The 18474-nt window shown below is 49.3% G+C and overlaps 1 protein-coding gene across 6 annotated transcripts in view; it reads right to left on the reverse strand.

Moving 5' to 3' along the window:
* Nucleotides 1-18474, reverse strand: part of FANCA (FA complementation group A) — a 3206914-nt gene that overhangs the window by 1581413 nt on the left and 1607027 nt on the right. For all 6 annotated transcript variants that reach the window (XM_069646037.1, XM_069646039.1, XM_069646038.1 and 3 more), the window contains one exon: nucleotides 6094-6164. In XM_069646037.1, coding sequence (XP_069502138.1) covers nucleotides 6094-6164 — 71 coding nt within the window. The remainder of the gene's footprint in view (nucleotides 1-6093; nucleotides 6165-18474) is intronic.

Here is an 18474-nt window from a genome sequence, read left to right on the forward strand (position 1 = left end):
CAATCCATTAGAAACGTGTCCCCCAGTGCACCGTTTGCTGGTTATTCCTTTGAGTAAAACTGTTTGCACTTCCTATTGGACTCTGTGGTGAACAGATCCACTGCTGGGGTACCGCAGAGAGTGAAGACCTCCTGTAGGACTTCCTGGCACTCTTCCCACTCATGAGAGAGCGTGCTCTGCCTGTTTAGAACATCTGCCAAGGTGTTCTCTGTCCCCGCCAGATGAACTGCCGAGACCGAGATTTAGTTCTCTCGCAACCACAGCTAAATTGCCTCTGTGCAGAGTGGGTGGGAGTGCACACCACCCTGCTTGTTGAGGTAGTGCATGGCCACCATGTTGTCTGTCAGGACGAGGACATGCTTCCCTCTGAGAGATGGAGCAAAGGCCCTCAGGGCTAACCTGATGGCTTCTGATGGTTTTGCGGGCCAAGTGGCATGTCAACAGGCTGGAGACCAGAGGCAGCTAACCTGCAAATCCTCGCAGTGGGCGCCCCAACACTTCAGGGACTCATCCGTGACCACTCGGGCCTGGGGCCAAGGAGGCCAGAAGGGTTCCCCCCGCAAATACATTGCTGCGCGTGTTCCACCAGCCGAGTTTGCAGACTACTTGGCTAGACATCGAAAGGCAATCCGCGTGTGTTCCCAGGTACTGAGACCAATGGTCCCTCAGGAGCCATTGGAGGGATCTCAAACGGAGCCTGGCCTCTGGCACTAGAAAAATACAGGAGGCCATGGGACCCAAGAGGTGGATGAAGGAAGCTGCTGGAAGAGTGGCGTGGTTCTGAAACAAGCGCACCATCTGGGCTACCTTGCTGACTCTCTCCTCTAGAGGAAAAGCCTTGCTACCCGGGTGTCTAGGACTGCTCCAATGAACTGGGAACTGGAGCCACTGAACTGGTATCAAATGGGACTTCTTCAAGTTGAGGGAGAAGCCCAGCGTGTGCAGTAGCAGGCAGGTGTCTTCTAGATGAGACAAGACTTGTCCCGCTGACTTCTCTGGGATCCGCCAGTGATCCAGGTACAGAAATAAATGGACCCCGGATCTCCTGATGTGAGCTGCCACTAACACCATGACCTTGGTGAAGGCCCTCGGCAAAGAGGTCAACCCAATAGGAAGAACCCTGAACTGATAATGCTCATGTCATATGAGGAACCTTAAGAATGTCCTGTGGATTTGGTGTATCGGCACATGGAAATAAGCGTCCTGTAGGTCTAATGACACCAGCCAGTCCTGTAGTTCTCTCTCAACATCACCATCCTGAATATGTCCTTCCTCAGGAACTTGCTCAAGGCCCTGAGGTCCAGGATGGGACAGAGACCTCCTCTCTTCTTGGGCACCAGGAAATACTGGGAATACCAACCCGACCCTCTCTGATCCGGAGGTACCTCTTCCATTGCACTCTTCGACAACAGGGCTCTCAGTTTTTCCTGGAGCTCCTGTCCCGGTTGGATTGGGGGAGGTGGAAGTTTCTCTGGAGGCCTCTTCAGGAAGGCAGACAGTAACCCCACCAAATCAACTGCAGGGCCCGGGTATCCAAAGTAATTTCCTGCCACTGGGGCCAATGCCCTGCCAAACCTCCACCAAGTGGTGCATCGTGGGGGGGAAATCAAAGCAGCGTAGAGGACGCAGTTGAATTTGCCACTGCTGCTGCTTGTTGGCCTCTAGAGGCCCCTCTGCCCCTTCCGGGACGCGAGAAGCACCTCTGCCCTTGCCTGGCTTGCGGGAGCAGCGCCATCCTACCACAGGGCACATAACATCTATAACCTCTGTCCCTGGAGGCGGAGCTGAAGGCAGGTTTGGCCAGCTGTGCTGCTAGACCCAATGGTTTAGCAGCCAACTTGGAATCCTTGAATTTCTCTAAGCATTCGTCTGCTTTCTGCTCGAAAATCATGCCACCTTGAAAGGGCATGTCCAGCAACCTATTTTGTACATTTGGAGAGAAGCCAGAAGTTTTTAGGTAGGCTCAGTGTCTCATTACGACTGCTGAACCCATTGCTCTGCCATCGCAGTCTGCTACGTCCAGGCCCATTTGCAATGACTGCTTGGCTGCCTCCTTCCCATCTTCCACCAGCTGTAAAAATCCGTCCTGAATGGCACCCTCCGGGACGTGTTCAGCAGCATGTTCCACTGCCTTCCATAAACCAAATGAGTATTCAGCAAAATCACATGCCACATCAGTGGCTTTGAGCGCCATGCTACCAGAGGTGAACACCTTTCTGGCCAATGCGTCAGATTTTTTCCCTTCTCTGTACGTAGGCAGATTCGAGGTAGACGCCACGGGTCTGGTGGAAATAGTGGCAGCCTGTATAACCAACCCTTCTGGGGAAGGGAGTGTGCTGAGGAAAGAAGGGTCTCCTCTTGCTGGCCTATACTTCCCTGTAAATTTGGCGTTCACAGGGGGAATGGTACAAGGGTACTGCCATAAGGAGGCTAAGGGGTCTGCAAAGGCTGGGCTGAAAGGCATTTTGTGTTCGACTGTGGGACTCTCGTCCAAAATGTCGGTAAGCTCATACCCCTGAAGAGGGGTAGTGGATGCCTTCAACCCCAGGGTGTCAACTACCCTGTGACCAAATCCCTGAACCTATCACTAGCATGGGTATAAAGCTGGCTTTGCTGTAATTCCAGGTCTGGGGAGGTATCCAGACCACTGGCGTCATGTTAACTCAGAGCTAAGGCAAAAAGATCCGCCTGGTCGTCGAAATAAAATTGACGACGCCAGCTCCTGTGTAAATGCAGTCGACTGAGTCCTCGGGTCATCGATGCCAAATATGGAATGCATGGAATCGAAGAAACCTGATTTCGACAGCGCCACAAATAAACCATCGCCAACTGTCGCGCAGAGGGCTTAAGAATAGGTTTCGTAGCCAAAGCTTTCCATGTCAAAGGTTCTTTCGGCGGCAAGGGATGCTCGGACAACCGATGGGCGTCAGGGGCCTGGGCCTTTCTGCCCTCTGGCGACTTATGTCTGGCAGGTCTAACACCCGAAGACGTTTTCGACTCAGACGCAGATGTCGACGGAATGGCTGGGTTGGGGTCGGGAGGACCAAGTGCCACTTTCGCTGCCAAAGCTTGCTGGTCGGGCGCTGGAGCCACAGCTACATTTGCTTGTGTCTTAAACATTTCTAACATTGAAGTTTTAAAACTGTCCCACTCTTCCCAAGTGGTCAGCCCCGCCGAGGGCATACCTCGTTCCGACGACGACCTGGACTTGCGTCAATGGCGGTGGTGCCGCTTCTTCTTCCACGAACAAGATGACGAGGAATGGCTCCTGGAATGGGACCATTTCTTGGTTTTCTTACGATGTTGACCGTTCCACTTGTCAGCAGGGGGCTCGTCAATCTTGGCCTTTGAGGACCGGACAACTGACCGCGCCGGAGACTTGGCGACTGGCCGACCCAAGGGCAGTTTTATGACCCTCTCACATAGAGATTTCGGCTGCATCTGCGCACTATGTGCAGGCCTCTGTGTCGTGACTAACACCTAGACATCATAGGCCGACGTCATGGGGGTCGGTCATTGACATTTTGGCCCCGCAATCATGACACCGCTTGAAGCCCGAAACCCTGTGAGACGACATTGCGTCAAGGTTTTGAAGAAAAAACATACAATAGTACAAAAAGAATGTTGAGTAAACTTGAGTCGTGTTCCTGATGCAGCGTGCAAGTGAGCGGAAAAAAGGAACTGAGGCATGGGGCGTAGTGATGTGCTATATATACACGACGCCTGACTTCAGGTCCGGGGCCGACGATCAAGAGTCAGACACGACGGATCGAAGGCCGAGTTGAGGTCCACTACACCCCCTGTCGAAAGGTTTCAGAACAGCAGAGCTGGATGATGGTTATCTATCATGATGAGGAATCTGCGGGAGAAAAGCAATCCATTGAAAAGGTGTTACATGGAAGGGGATACCGCGTCTCGCCACCAGGTGTCCCACTTCCACTCCCCGAAGACCCCCTCACCCAGGTGATCCTCCCGCACTGGTCCACTCCCAGGGTCTGGATCCAAAGGCGATGGCTATGCCCTGGCCACCTGAGAGAGGGACCCCCGGGGACTAGCGGGTGAGACACCTTCTGGTTTCTCACAGGGGCTACTGGTCACTCTCCTGGAAGCTGCAAAAGGAAAGAAGCTCAATTAATATTGGATTCACCCAGACTTCCTCCACGTTCAGCTGGAGCCCAACGTACCTGTACGAGAATCCCCCCTGTTGATAAAACCACCAAGGCACAGAGGAGTAAAGCAGAGCCCAAGGGAAATCCAAGAGAGTACAAAGAAAACAGAACAATCCAGACAACTAAGCCAAGAAGGATCCAGGAAGTCCAAACAGCAGTCTGATTCCAAGAGCCGTAGAATTTGTATAGACAGGGAGAAACCAGCAGCCAACAGTGAATGATTCAGGTGATGCATCCGAGGGGAATCCAGGAAGCAGATCTGAATACAATCTGAGGTCAGGGAGTTAGATGAGCGAAGAAGGAGAAAAAGACAGGGGAACCGCCACTCATACACGGACTATCATTGAGGACAACTGCAGTGGTCAAAGCAGCACTCTAAATTCATTGAACCACCGGCTCCTAGTACGTGCATGTTGAAGACATCGGTGATACTGCAGGGCGCTACAACACCCGGCCTTCCTGGGAAATGGAGTACATATTGCGCTGTGACAGTGCAGGTGCAAGGGAAGACGCCATACCACAAGTCGCCTGCACATCGGTCTCCTTGTTGGCACTTGCTTCCTGACAGAAACAGACATTGGTCACTTGCTATCTTTTCAATATGCTTTCTCTCTCCCCTTTAGGGTTCAGAGTTGCTCTAACAGCAAGTAAAATCTGGCATCTGAGGCGTCAGTAGCACACAGAAAAATAGAAAAAGAAAACTACAGTTGAATAGATGTACAGTGTGTTGGGCTTGAAAGATGGCGATGAGATTGCCCAGGCTGGTCAAACTGGCTCTTTGGATCCGGTGCTGGAGGTAGGCAGGGGGATGTGCCATTGATGCTCTTAAAAAGGAACGAGAAGACTTTGAAGTCGTACCTTGCATGCTTGTTCCTGGAGACAGTGGATGGCTCCTTGGTTTGGTGGCAAGATGTTGTAGTTTTGCAGCTGCTGAATTTGGCTTGATGGGAAAAATGCTGTAGATTACATTGCAGTAGTACGAATGCCATTTGTTCAGGGTTACAACAATCATGGAGCGGTGATACGGGGGGGGGGGTGCATTGACCAAAGGTTCTTGGGGTGCATCAAATGAAAGGAGTTCTTAAACTGACCCGCACCAAAAGGCTCCCGACAGCAGTGCATATGATACCGAGGTTGTGCACTTATTTCTGAAGGAGAAGCAGGGAAACCTACCCTAAAAGGAACATAAGTTGCGCAGGGTACCTTATCGCCAGGGAAGAAAGACAGTGGCTCTGGTCCTAGGAAAAGCAGAGCAAAATAAGGTGAGCAGGGCTTTATCAGCAGGGGAAATAGACAAAGGCTGTGGTGTGTGGACAAGCAAAGGTTGTGGTCTTTGAAAAGGCAGCAAAAGTTAAGGCCGAGAAAGTGGTCGAAGAGAAGATAGACACAAAAAGGCTGACCCCAGTGGAAAAGGAAAAGGCAGAAGATCTGAAAAAAGAGAACGTAGGGAGAGAAAATGCCTCTGCAGAAGAAAGGACACAGAGGCAAAGTTGAACCTATGACCAAGGAAAAGGCAGAGAAAACATAGGCTGGGGCCCTGACCTGGGCCAATGAGAGACAAGCCTGAAGTGTGTCCTGGGTACTAAACCAGGGAGAAGACAAAAAGGAAGCATCACCTAGGTATTAACACAGGGAGCAGATGAGATACTTTTAAAGGCCACTACAAGTTCTAAAGATCCTGACAAAGCAAATAAACTAGGTTAACCTTGACTCCTCGGATTGTGTCTTTTGAATGACGTTGACAGTTTATCTGAGGATTGTAGCAAAGGGAATGATTGCTACTAAGCCTACATTCACAGATTACCAAGCCTAGATTCACAGATTTCTCTAATTTCAAAGGGTCCTTTAAAATGCTACAGACATTCAAGTTATGCATTATTACTACAGACTGGAGAAATGTGACAGGAACTCCTCGCTCTCTTACCTGTCAGGAGGGTACCAAGAGCAGGCCGCCATGACATTCTTGCAAAAGGATTTTAATAACAAATCCGCTACCTGCAACACAAAAGAGGAAATCAGGCACATGCACCCATGGAAGATCGCAAATCTAAGAACGGGAACAACTGCATCAAATCCTCCTCTATCACAGAACTTTCATAATATGACATTGTAATGGGGCATGGCCCTGTCAAGGGGAGAGAAGGACCCTACTCAAGCTGCGGTAGGTGTTCTACCATGGCAATGACAGACCCAGACCTACTCCAGAGGTGGTGTGTGAGAGATGAGGGGGACCCCTGTTCCTGGCTCTCCTATGAAAATAAAACAAAAGTAGAGGAGACAAAGAAAGTAAATGTAAAGCAGTGGGTAAAGGGTTAAGTAATGTCACCGGGAATAGGTTGTGGCGACATTATATAGGTGACCATATATATAGGGACAGGGGCAGCAGGGATTGCGGGGGTGTCCCCCGCTCCCCATGAAAAATAAAAAAAGGTTTGGGGGTTGCAGGGATGTCCCCTGCATGTTCCATGTAATAATGTCCCCACAAAAACAGCAATTTTTTTGCGATTATTTTGCATGCCAATATTTTTGAGGGGACATTATTACATGGAACCTTTTCCTTAGTACTCGGATGCTGAGGGGCCATGCAACTGATGGTGCACTAGCTATCCTCCAAGAGGAGGGCGATGAGGAATCCGTGGGAGGAACATCTATCAGAAAGAACATTACTGAGCGATAAGTAATTTGTCTAGTGGATTTCTCGCCCACAGATTCCTCATCTATGATAGACTCCCAATGCAGTTTGAAAATCTGGAGGAGAGAAGTGAGCAAGGACATCACCTAGACCAGAAAACTCGGTAGAACCTGCAAACAAAACAGGCGTCCTGGCCTGAAAGGGAATCCATGCAGTAATGCTTAGCAAACTGAAAACCAGCAGAATGACAGGAATCAGCAGGAACGCATAAAGCCATTCGATCATCATGACGTCCACCAGAGCTCCCTGACGAGGAAATTCCATGGAGCAGAACAACTCGCACTTACTGTTGACACTGGAAGCTGTGAGAAACCTGAAGGTGTCTGCCTGGCTTCACCCTGGGGATCTGTCGCCAGATGGCCAGGACACGGCCATCGCTATTGAATCCAGTTCCTGGGGGTGGACCACTGAGGGAGGATAACCTGGATGGGGGTCCTCGGGGACTGGGACACTGACGGGCGAGGCATGGTATGCCCCTTCTTCCGACACCTTTTCCTCATTTTACCACGTAAGACATTCAAAACCACTGCCCCCTCCTTTCCCAACACCAACACTTTCACACGACACACAAGAGAACGGACTAATACCAGAGCCGTTTGCATGACCCTTGTATTGGGACATGTCAGGTAAAGCCAGGCAATTGATAAGAATCACACACACCTGACCTGACAGCCCTTTCCCGTCCCCACAGGGATAAAAGGTGGAGCAAGAAAGCACAGTATTAGCAAGGCAGACAGCACAACGAGACAGCTATCCAGGCCTGGCATTTCTAGAGAAGAAGAATGGCAGCGAATATCGAGAGGCTAACAAGGAGAGACACGACCTTGCCCTTTTCGACGCAGACCTGAGAAACCTCTGCAGAGGGAATCCTAAGACTGAGGACAATAGCCCAAGTGTGCTGTAATAGATGTCAACGATACACGGAGCTTGTCAACGCTGAGGGAAACTCCTGCTTCTGTGGTACCGACCTTGACTCCAGTTACGAGGAAAGCCAAGCTCTTCATCAGAGCCAGTGAGTCGAGGGGAGAGCCGATAAGAGCCTGGCTGTGGTGAATGAAAGTCGCAAAGTGGCAAGTTGAACCAAGTTCAAAGAACTAAGATTGTAAAGGGGAGACCAGCTGCAGAAGGGGACCAGCACCACAAGGGTCCTGCCCCGAGAAACTCTGGTCGATCCCCATCTGAGTAAAACTACAGATACCAGAAGGCCGTAGGAGAGCCGCCAAGATAGGTCAAAGTGGTCATACAGGAGTTCAAGCAAAATCCCTGTACAGTTGAAAGCCTTTGACCGAAAAACTATAAAGAAAGCAAGGGAAGTGAATCCTGCTAACATTGAAAGTAAATGTGAAGGTGAAGTTGGCAAGAGTGAACGCAGAAGAGGGATGATGACGAGGAAGAGACAAAGTCCCAAGAAACAGTGTGTTGACTAACGTGAACCCAGCCGAGGGATGTCCACTGGAACTGTTTAAAAAGACATTAAGATTCATGAGTGAAAGGATAAGCCATAGTGAACCTGAAGGAGGGAGGCTGAAAGTTCAGAGGGGTCTGCGCCCACAAGAGCGGGATCAGGGGTGAGCCAATAGCACCCTGATCAAGTGGATCCAAGACAGGGAGGTTCACAGCGAACTGTTGAATAGACTTTGTACAAGAACGATAAAGGAAGATTTGTTGAAAGCCATAATGAACCCAGTGGAGGGAGGCCAACAGTCAAGAGACATCCAAGCCCAATTGACTGAGATCCAGGGGTGAAACCATTACCCCAAGTTCATTAAGAAGGAACTGTTATTGATTTATGGCATACAACATGTGAAGAGTCAGCGCCCGGAAGAGGAGGACACAGGGGTAAAGAATCCTCACCCTAAGTGAAACCTGGAAACTAACTTTCATTTTGTTGAAGGAACTTTTGTTTTTGTTATTTGAGCGTGTCAGGCCCTCAAAGGCAAGAGACTTTAAAGGGAAAGGAGACTTTTCCATTCTATTAGGAACCTCGATGGCCAAGAACTGTCGCCTGGTGCTGGGAAAGCTCAAGTATGTGCTGTGCTCCAAGATCCCACCTTACTCCGTGCAAAAAACATGGGGAAGAGAGATACAAGCTACTGCATCCTGACATATTATTTGAGAACACTTCTTTCTTTTCTTGAACACTATCCCACAGCCTTTTTGTATTAGTTGTCAGATTTGGCAATAGGTTTCTTACTATAGGCCCTTTTTATTTGACACAACGCCACTAGGACTGCCTTTATTCTCATTTGATGGTCGACGCTTGCTTGCCATCAAGATTTAGGTTTCGATAAGGCGTTCTTCCATCCTGCTTACAGTTTAATAAACAACCTTGAACTGTGATCACTTGTATCTGTCTTTACTGTTGACACCATGAATTCCTTACATAGAGAAGAGGGCAACTTGAGGAGTCCCAAAAAGCAAATCTCCTCCTCCAGAACCTCCTGGCAGAGCTCCCACTGGTGGGAGGCTGAAGACTGTCTGCTCAAGGTATCTTCTGTGACATTCTCGCTACCGGCCAGATGAGGCGCCATTATGGAGACCGTTCTCCAGAGCCCAGAAACAAAGTCACATAGCTTCTCTGCACAGATGCAAGCACCCCACCCTACCTCGTTTGTTTAGGTAGTGCAAGGCCAATGTGTTGTCCATTAGGAGCAACACAGTCATGTGTTTTCCATGGGGAAGGAAAGTGACCAGGGCCAGTCGGATCGCCCTTAGCTCCACCAAGTTGATGTGTTCCGTAAACTCAGTGAGTGGACTTGGATCTCTGCAATTAGGTCTGACAGGTGAGTGCCCCAGTCAGATAAGAGTCTGTGACCACTGTCACCTGATTGCCGGGTTGACGAAACAATGCGCCTCTCAGCAAGTTGTCTCGCACGGCCCAAAAGATCCTGAGCAACCTAGTCCGAGACCTGTAAAAGGTTCAACATGTGGCCCTGAAACTGCTACGATTGGCAAGAGAGAAGCCACTTAAATGATCTCATGCACAGCCTCACCTCCGGCACCTTTAGGATGCAGGAGACCATCAGGCCCAGAAGGCGCAGGAAAGCCTAGGCCGAGATTTGTTCATGTGATTGAAGGACATTGACCATCCAAAAGATGTTGGGTGGGAAAGCCCTGCCCGGGCGCATGCCCAAGACCTGGGATGGCAAAACCAGAGACCTGAGAAAGACCGAATGGCAGGATCTTGAACTAGTAGTGATGTTGGCCCATCCTGGTCCGATAGCACAGCGAGTAGAGCGCTCGCTTTGACATCTACAGAGCCTGCTGACGCAGGTTCGAATCCCGGCAGAGTCAAACTCAGCCTTTCATCCTTCCGAGGTTGATAAATGAGCACCACACACTGTGGATAATAATAAGCAGTGCTCGGATACCTGAGGGTTCGTAGCGCTATATAAATGCTAAATTATTATTATTAAAAACTTCAGGTACTCCCTGTGTTTCCGATGAATTGGCACATAGATGTAGGCATCCAGAAGATCCAGTAATACCAACCAGTCCTGCAGATCGGGGTGTGCAAGATCTGAGCTAGCATAACCATCTTGATCTAGTTTTTGCTTAGGAACCATTTCAGCAGTTGCAAATCTATAAAGAGAAGCAGGCCCCTGTCCTCCTTTGGCACCAGAAAATAGTTGGAGTACCATCCCCTTCCTCGTTCGGAGCTTGATACTAGTTCAATCACGCTCTTGAATAGCAGCCAGTGGTCGGGTAGGGTCTGGAGACAAGAGGGTGGCCTGGGGCCCGTGGTCCAGAGGGCACTGGTGGAATGGGAGGAAATAACCTTGTTCAATGACCTGTAAGGCACAAGCTATGGAAGTGGTGCTTCATCTCTCTGGGCTGACAGGGAAAGCTTCAGCCCCACCGGAGTCGAGTGACATAGCCCGTCACTTAGGTTATGCACCCTGGGGTGCGGCGGTGTCAGGAAGGTCGGTAATCTCCTCTTCCTCCTGAGACTCCTGAGACTCCCCTTCCTCCCCTTCCTCCTCACCTTGAAGTCTCCGACGTTGAGTTAGCGTTGGATTGTCCTTATTTCGAGCCTTCCCTCCTTGTTTTTTTTGAAGAGAGGGGCGACCAAGGTAGGACGCCACAGTGACACCCTTTGGGTGGTCTGTGGCAGCCCTCCTCAGTCGCTGTACAAAGGGGAAAAAGCCAAAGGCACAAAAAACCCCGGAGGATAATGATCTTCAAGCGTAGTGATGTAATGGACTCTCCTGAGGATGCAGTAGAAAGAGGAATCGGGAACGAACCAGAACGATGAAAGTTCTTAAATAGTAGACCGTAGAGGATGAGGCGAGGCAATCCAATTGGCAGACAGAGGTCGGTACACAGTAATCATCAGCAGACTTAGCAGAAAAGGGCTGGACGAGGCAAACTTTGAAAACAGACAGAGGTCGGAATCCGGAATTTCACAGAGAGGCCAGAGGGGGGTAACTGGAGGAACAGCGAGGAGAAAGAACACAGGAGGAAAACAAGAAAAGACGGGAAAAGAATAGACGGAAAAGATCAAGGCGGAAGGGGGGGAAGGAAATAGATTGGAACGGAATAGAACAAGGGAGAGAGAGAAAGAAGGCGAGAAGAATTTACCGGAGCAGGTAAGGAGCGAAGGACTGGAAGAGGGAAAGAAACTAATGAAGCGGAAGGGAAAAGGAATTAACTTCGAAAAGTAGCAGCGGCGCAGGAACAGGACGAAACACTGTACGTTGCAACGCACCTGAACCCGGAAGTGGAAAGGATTAAATACCGGTTCAGGTACGTCGCAACGACGACTAGACCTGCACCGCAAGCTCAAAACACAAAACGTAATGGAATCCGCTATGGCGGTCGCAGCTTCCACTTCCTCCAAAGCCGCCAGTTTCCCCGCGGCGTGACAGTATGCCCCCTCCTAAGGGTCTCCCCTCCGGGTTTATTGGGATGTCTGGAATGGAACTTGCGCAACAGGAGAGGTGTATTTAAATGGGCTTTGGGTTCCCAGGTATCTTCAGACTTAGGGTAACCTTTCCAGTGTACTAGGTATTCCAGACGACCCTTATGAAATCTAGAGTCACAAATTTGGGACACCTCATAAACGTCTCCAGTGGGGTCTGAGGGGATCTGAGTGTTCTTCCTTCTTCGGAACCACTTATCTTCTATGAAGGTCTTCAATTGAGAGGCATGAAACACCGGATGTACTCGACTTAGTTGTGCAGGTAGCTGTAAGCGAAATGCTACAGGGTTGATCATTTGTGTTATCTTGTAAGGTCCAATAAATCTAGGGGACAGTTTAGATGGGTGTACCCAACGTGGTAGAAATTTAGTGGACAGAAGTACCTTAGATCCAACTTCCCAATTCGGTACTGGTCTTCTGTGTCTATTTGCTTGGGATCGGTTCCTTTCATTTGCCTCTAAGAGTCCTTGTCTAGCTTTGGTTTGGGCTTCTCGAATATTAGATAGGGAAGCTTCCACAGAGGGCACCGAGGACTCAATGTTGACCAAGGGAAGAAAGGTACGGGGATTATACCCGTACATACAGAAAAAAGGGCTAGAACCCAAGGCAGAGTGGCAGGTGTTGTTATATGAAAATTCGGCCGTAGGAAGCAATTGGACCCAATCATCCTGCTGTTGGTTGACAAAACACCGGAGATACTGCTCTAATGTACCATTAAGACGTTCAGTTTGTCCATTTGATTGTGGATGAAATCCCGAGGTCAAGGCCCTTTCAATGCCTAATCGCTTGCATAAAGCAGACCAGAAATGAGAAGTGTACTGGCTGCCACGGTCTGAGATGATCTTAGTAGGCATTCCATGTAGCTTAAATACGTCGCTCAAGAAGACTTCTGCCATGCGAGATGCTGAAGGTACACCCGGTAGAGGCGAAAAATGTGCCATTTTGGTGAAAGAATCGATTACCACCATTATACAGGTACAACCCTGAGACACTGGCAACTCTACAATGAAGTCGGTCGAGATTGTGGTCCACGGACCTGTGGGTATGGCGTCGGATTCTAACAAGCCCAAAGGCTTTTGTGTGGAATATTTGTTACGAAGACAGGTAACACAAGATTGAACGTATTGTCTAGTCTCTTCCTTCATCTGAGGCCAGAAAAAATATCTCGATAAAAGTTCTTGCGTATTCCGAATCCCACGGTGGCCCGCAATCTTGGTATCATGGCACCAGGATAATGCTGTCTTCCTTAAAGACGCAGTTGGCAGATACAACTTGTCCTTAACCATATATAAACCTTCCTTGATTACATAATCGGTCTTGACGTTATCCTTTTCTGCTTCAAACCTCCCTCCAGAATCGTCCTTAACTTGTTGCAGGAATGTGGACACCGCTCCGATTATCCGAGATCTTGCAAACATCAATTCAGTAGTAGTTTCTTGTTCTGACAGGTAATCACCTCGTCGAGACAGGGCATCTGCCACTAAGTTTTGTTCACCCGTGATATAAGTAATGTTGAAATCAAATTGGGCAAAAAAATGTGCCCACCTTGCCTGTCGTGTGTTGTAACATTCGAATTGACGCAATACCTGCAAATTCTTGTGATCCGTTCGAAGTGTAAAAGGGTGTTCTCCACCTTGGAGGAGGTGTCGCCACTCTGTGCACGCTAATTTCATAGCCAGCAATTCTCTCTCTATCACAGAGTAGTTACGTTGGCTGGGGTTAAGTGTCTTGGAATAATAGGACACTGGATGTTCCTTCCCTTCATGCTCTTGTAGTAACACTGCTCCGATTGCAGCAGAGGATGCATCAGTTTCCACGATAAAAGGATGGAGCTGGTCAGGTTGTCTTAATATAGGAGCTGAACAGAAGGCTTGCTTGAGTTGTTGAAAATTCTCTTCGGCATGCGAAGACCACCGGAAGGGAGAGGAAGACTTTTTAAGGAGTGAGGTCATCGGGAGTACTTGTTGAGAGAAGTTGGGTATAAACTTCCGGTAAAAATTCGATAACCCCAGGAATCTTTGGATGTCTTTCACGGACTTAGGAGACGGCCAATCTAGGATGGCATTGACCTTCTGAGGGTCCATGGCAATACCCTCAGAGGAGAGTATGTATCCCAAATACGATATGGACGTGGCCGAAAACACACACTTTTCCAATTTGACAGAGAGATGATTTTCTTTGAGTCTGTGAAATACCTCCTTGACATGAGTGTTATGCTCTACTTGAGAGTGGGAAAAGACCAATATGTCATCAAGATAAATGATGACAGAGTGTCCCAGAATATCTGAAAAAATTCTGTCCATGAAACGTTGGAAGATAGATGGAGCATTTACCAGGCCAAAGGGCATCACTTGATACTCATATAAGCCAAAAGGTGTCCTAAAGGCAGTCTTCCACTCATCTCCGGTTTGGATCCTAAGTAAATGGTATGCATTGCGTAAGTCTAGTTTAGTAAACACTGTGGCCGACTGGACGGCATGAACGATTTCAGAGATGAGAGGCATAGGATATCTGTCCTTGATGGTTACCTTGTTTAATCCTCTGTAATCGATACAGGGTCGTAGTTCTTGCGTGTCTTTCTTGGGAATGAAGAATAGGGAGGCACCAGCAGGAGATTTAGAAGGTCTGATTAACTCATTGGCTAAGTTCTTGTCTAGGTAATCTCTTAAATAATGTCTTTCTTGCAAAGTCAAGGGATACATGCGACCAAAAGGGACTAAAGCCTCAGGGTGCAAATCAATGCAACAATCCTCAGGTCTGTGAGGAGGAAGCTCTAATGGAATCTTCTCTGCCACCACTTCAGCGTAACTGCTCAAATAGGATGGTAAGCAATGTATGGACTTCGATTCCATCCCACAGGAAGTCTGTATCGTAGAAAAGTCTGGTTTCGGCAAACAGCTTGCTTTACAGAAGGTTGAATGAAAACTCAACAGGTTCCTAGACAAATCAATGGTAGGGTTATGACGACGCAACCATCCAATGCCTAGAATCAAGGGGAAATGAGCAGCTCTGATGATATCAAAAGAAAGGCGTTCAGTATGTTGCATGATACGCATGGTGAGGACTTCTGTAGAATGGGTAATAAGGCCTGAGCTCAAAGGTTCGCCATCAACTCCCTCTACCGTCTGATCCTCGGTCTTAGCTATGCGAGTCAGTCCTTGACTCTCTGCCCAGTGGGTATCGATGAAATTTCCTGCGGCTCCACAATCCAGAAGAGCCTGAGTCTGGATTGAGGTCTGGCCATACAGAAGAGTGACTGTCATTACCATAAGACGATCATCGTCAGAGCATTCCAAAGAGGTGACTGAGAGGGTAACAAAGGGACTGGACTCCTTCCCTCGGTAATATGTCCCCAAATTTACCGAGGGTACTCGTTTCCCGAGCGTCTAGGAGGCACATCAGGACATTCTCGAAGCAGGTGATTAGGAGATCCGCAGTACATGCATAGGTTTCCTTCACGCCTCCTCTTTCGTTCTTCTGCAGAGAGAGGAGAACGGGTAGTGCCGATCTGCATAGGCTCTTCACGCGAGAGACGAGTAGGAGGAAGGGGTGCTGAAGAAGAAGTAGCTGGGGGCATCGGAAGACCACTCTTAATCTTACGTCGCTCAGCTCGCCGTTCTGACAGCCTGAAATCGATCCGAAGTGTTGCAGTGATAAGATCGGCAAAATTTAAGGGGCGTTCGATACGTGCTAGTTCATCTTTTAGCTCTTCTCGTAGACCCCTCCGAAAGATGGCGTACTGAGCTTGTTCTTGCCATCCAGCCTCCGCAGCGATCTGTTTAAAGGAGGTGATATAGGACATTAAGTCTGCATTCCCTTGTCGGATGTCCAATAGATCCTCGGAGGCTAAAAAAGTGCTCTCTGTTCGAAGGAAAGTTTGTTTCATCATGGTCTTGAAAGCCTCATAATCCAGAAGCACTGGATCTGTTCTATTGACCAGAGGGGTGGCCCAAGCCAAGGCATTGCCAGACATATGGGTTATCATAAACCCAACCTTGGTATGGCCAGAAGTAAAGGCATGTGGACGAAATGAAAAATGTAGGTGACAAGCATCTAAGAACTCTTTTAGCCTTTTGGGCGTCCCATCAAACTTCCCAGAGACTAACGGTAATGGAGGCAAATCGGTTGTCGGTAGTTCTCGCTCTTCCATCCTCTGTTGTAGAACTGCATTAGTGCCCTTTAAATTCTGGACTTCTAGGCTCAAGTTTTGGACGGCTGCTACCAGTTCCTGAACTTGCTATGGAGTGGCCATGTCTAGATTTTGGCGTTGCAAACTGTCAGGAAGGTCGGTAATCTCCTCTTCCTCCTGAGACTCCTGAGACTCCCCTTCCTCCCCTTCTTCCTCACCTTGAAGTCTCCGACGTTGAGTTAGCGTTGGATTGTCCTTATTTCGAGCCTTCCCTCCTTGTTTTTTTTGAAGAGAGGGGCGACCAAGGTAGGACGCCACAGTGACACCCTTTGGGTGGTCTGTGGCAGCCCTCCTCAGTCGCTGTACAAAGGGGAAAAAGCCAAAGACACAAAAAACCCCGGAGGATAATGATCTTCAAGCGTAGTGATGTAATGGACTCTCCTGAGGATGCAGTAGAAAGAGGAATCGGGAACGAACCAGAACGATGAAAGTTCTTAAATAGTAGACCGTAGAGGATGAGGCGAGGCAATCCAATTGGCAGACAGAGGTCGGTACACAGTAATCATCAGCAGACTTAGCAGAAAAGGGCTGGACGAGGCAAACCTTGAAAACAGACAGAGGTCGGAATCCGGAATTTCACAGAGAGGCCAGAGGGGGGTAACTGGAGGAACAGCGAGGAGAAAGAACACAGGAGGAAAACAAGAAAAGACGGGAAAAGAATAGACGGAAAAGATCAAGGCGGAAGGGGGGGAAGGAAATAGATTGGAACGGAATAGAACAAGGGAGAGAGAGAAAGAAGGCGAGAAGAATTTACCGGAGCAGGTAAGGAGCGAAGGACTGGAAGAGGGAAAGAAACTAATGAAGCGGAAGGGAAAAGGAATTAACTTCGAAAAGTAGCAGCGGCGCAGGAACAGGACGAAACACTGTACGTTGCAACGCACCTGAACCCGGAAGTGGAAAGGATTAAATACCGGTTCAGGTACGTCGCAACGACGACTAGACCTGCACCGCAAGCTCAAAACACAAAACGTAATGGAATCCGCTATGGCGGTCGCAGCTTCCACTTCTTCCAAAGCCGCCAGTTTCCCCGCGGCGTGACAGGCGGTGACTATGGCTGCACCTGCCCCACCTCTCTGGGCTCTGCTACCCCAACCTCGCGGGAAGTGTCTGCCCTGCATTCTACCTGGGGCAGACTGACCACTGCCCCTCAGGGCATAGATGCTGAAGGGATGAAAACCCCTGCCTCGAGACCCTGAATGTCCAAAGTGAAGTTGTACGGGAAGCTCCAAGGATTTAGCTGTGCCTTCCACTAACGGACCTTCTGAAGGGCGTCATCAGCCTTACCGCCAAAGAGGCTTTGGCCATCGAAAGGCATGTCCAACCTCTTTGCCTGAACATAGCCCCCAAAACCGGACATCAGCCAAGAGTGGCACCTAGCCACAGTACCATGGACCTGCCGACACAGCCTGCCATGTCTATTCCTGATTGCAACATTTTGTGTGTGCCTCCTTGCCATCAGTGACCAAGCACAGGAAACCATCCCTTAGTTCTCCTCCCAGAGCGCATTCGGCCGCATTGGCTACAGCTTCCCAAAGGCGGAAGGAGAATTTTGTCATGGCGCAAGAGGTAATCATGGCACGCAGTCCAAGACTAACTGATGCAACAACCTTTTTACCCCATGCGTCAAACCTCTTAATTTCTCTGTCCGGTGGTAAGGAAGGGAAGGCAGAAGAAGTCTTCAGGCTATCTGTCACGGCATATACCACCAAATTCTCCAGTGAAGCATGGGAGGAGGGAAAGACGTATCTGACTGGCAGTGTTTCTTCACCTGATCCCTGTCCACTGTCGGAACAGAAGCAGGCTTCTCCCACACCTCCAGTATGGGGGCTTCCACTGCCACATTGAAGGATCTCCTTAGGAACATCGTCAAAAATGTTGCATAGTTTGTACTGAACCTTTGACCTAGACAGGGCTGACAGCCCTAGAGAACTGGCCACCTCAGCCATCAAGAGTTGGAATGCAGCTTGAGGCGTTCCTGGGGTGGGAGCTGGCAAAATGGCCACCTCAGGGAGGTGACAAGGCCACTGGCGACCTGCAGGCTCTCTGCTAGTCCCAGCACATTCTAACCTTCCCGGTAGAACTCCTCTGGGAAATCCCTCATCTCCCTAAAACCCAGAGGTTCTAGCTCAAAGGGGACGTGGTCACCCGCTTCGTCAGATGTTGCACATTTTCGACATGAAGGTATCCATAGCATAGGGAATGGGGCATATTCCTGCATCGCTATTGTGCCAAGGCTGATAAGCGGCAGCAACATCGAAGATGAAGCCTTAGCGCTCAAAGGTAGGGCCTGTTGGCACCGAGTGACCGCTGTCTCTTTCTGGTCCTGACCCGGGACTGTAGGCGTGCGGGAGTGGTCTCCAGCGGGTACCATGTCTGTCGCAACAGACATGTTGGCGTCACAGACAGCACCACCGCTTGTGCCACAGATGCAGAGGCTGGAGCCATAGGCACTTTGGGGAAAAAGTCTAACATCTTCAGACGGGCGTTCCCCCATTCCTCCTGG

This window comes from Ambystoma mexicanum, chromosome 2p (assembly GCF_040938575.1).
Source record: "Ambystoma mexicanum isolate Mex_15411 chromosome 2p, UKY_AmexF1_1, whole genome shotgun sequence".
Classification (NCBI taxonomy): Eukaryota; Metazoa; Chordata; class Amphibia; order Caudata; family Ambystomatidae; genus Ambystoma; species Ambystoma mexicanum.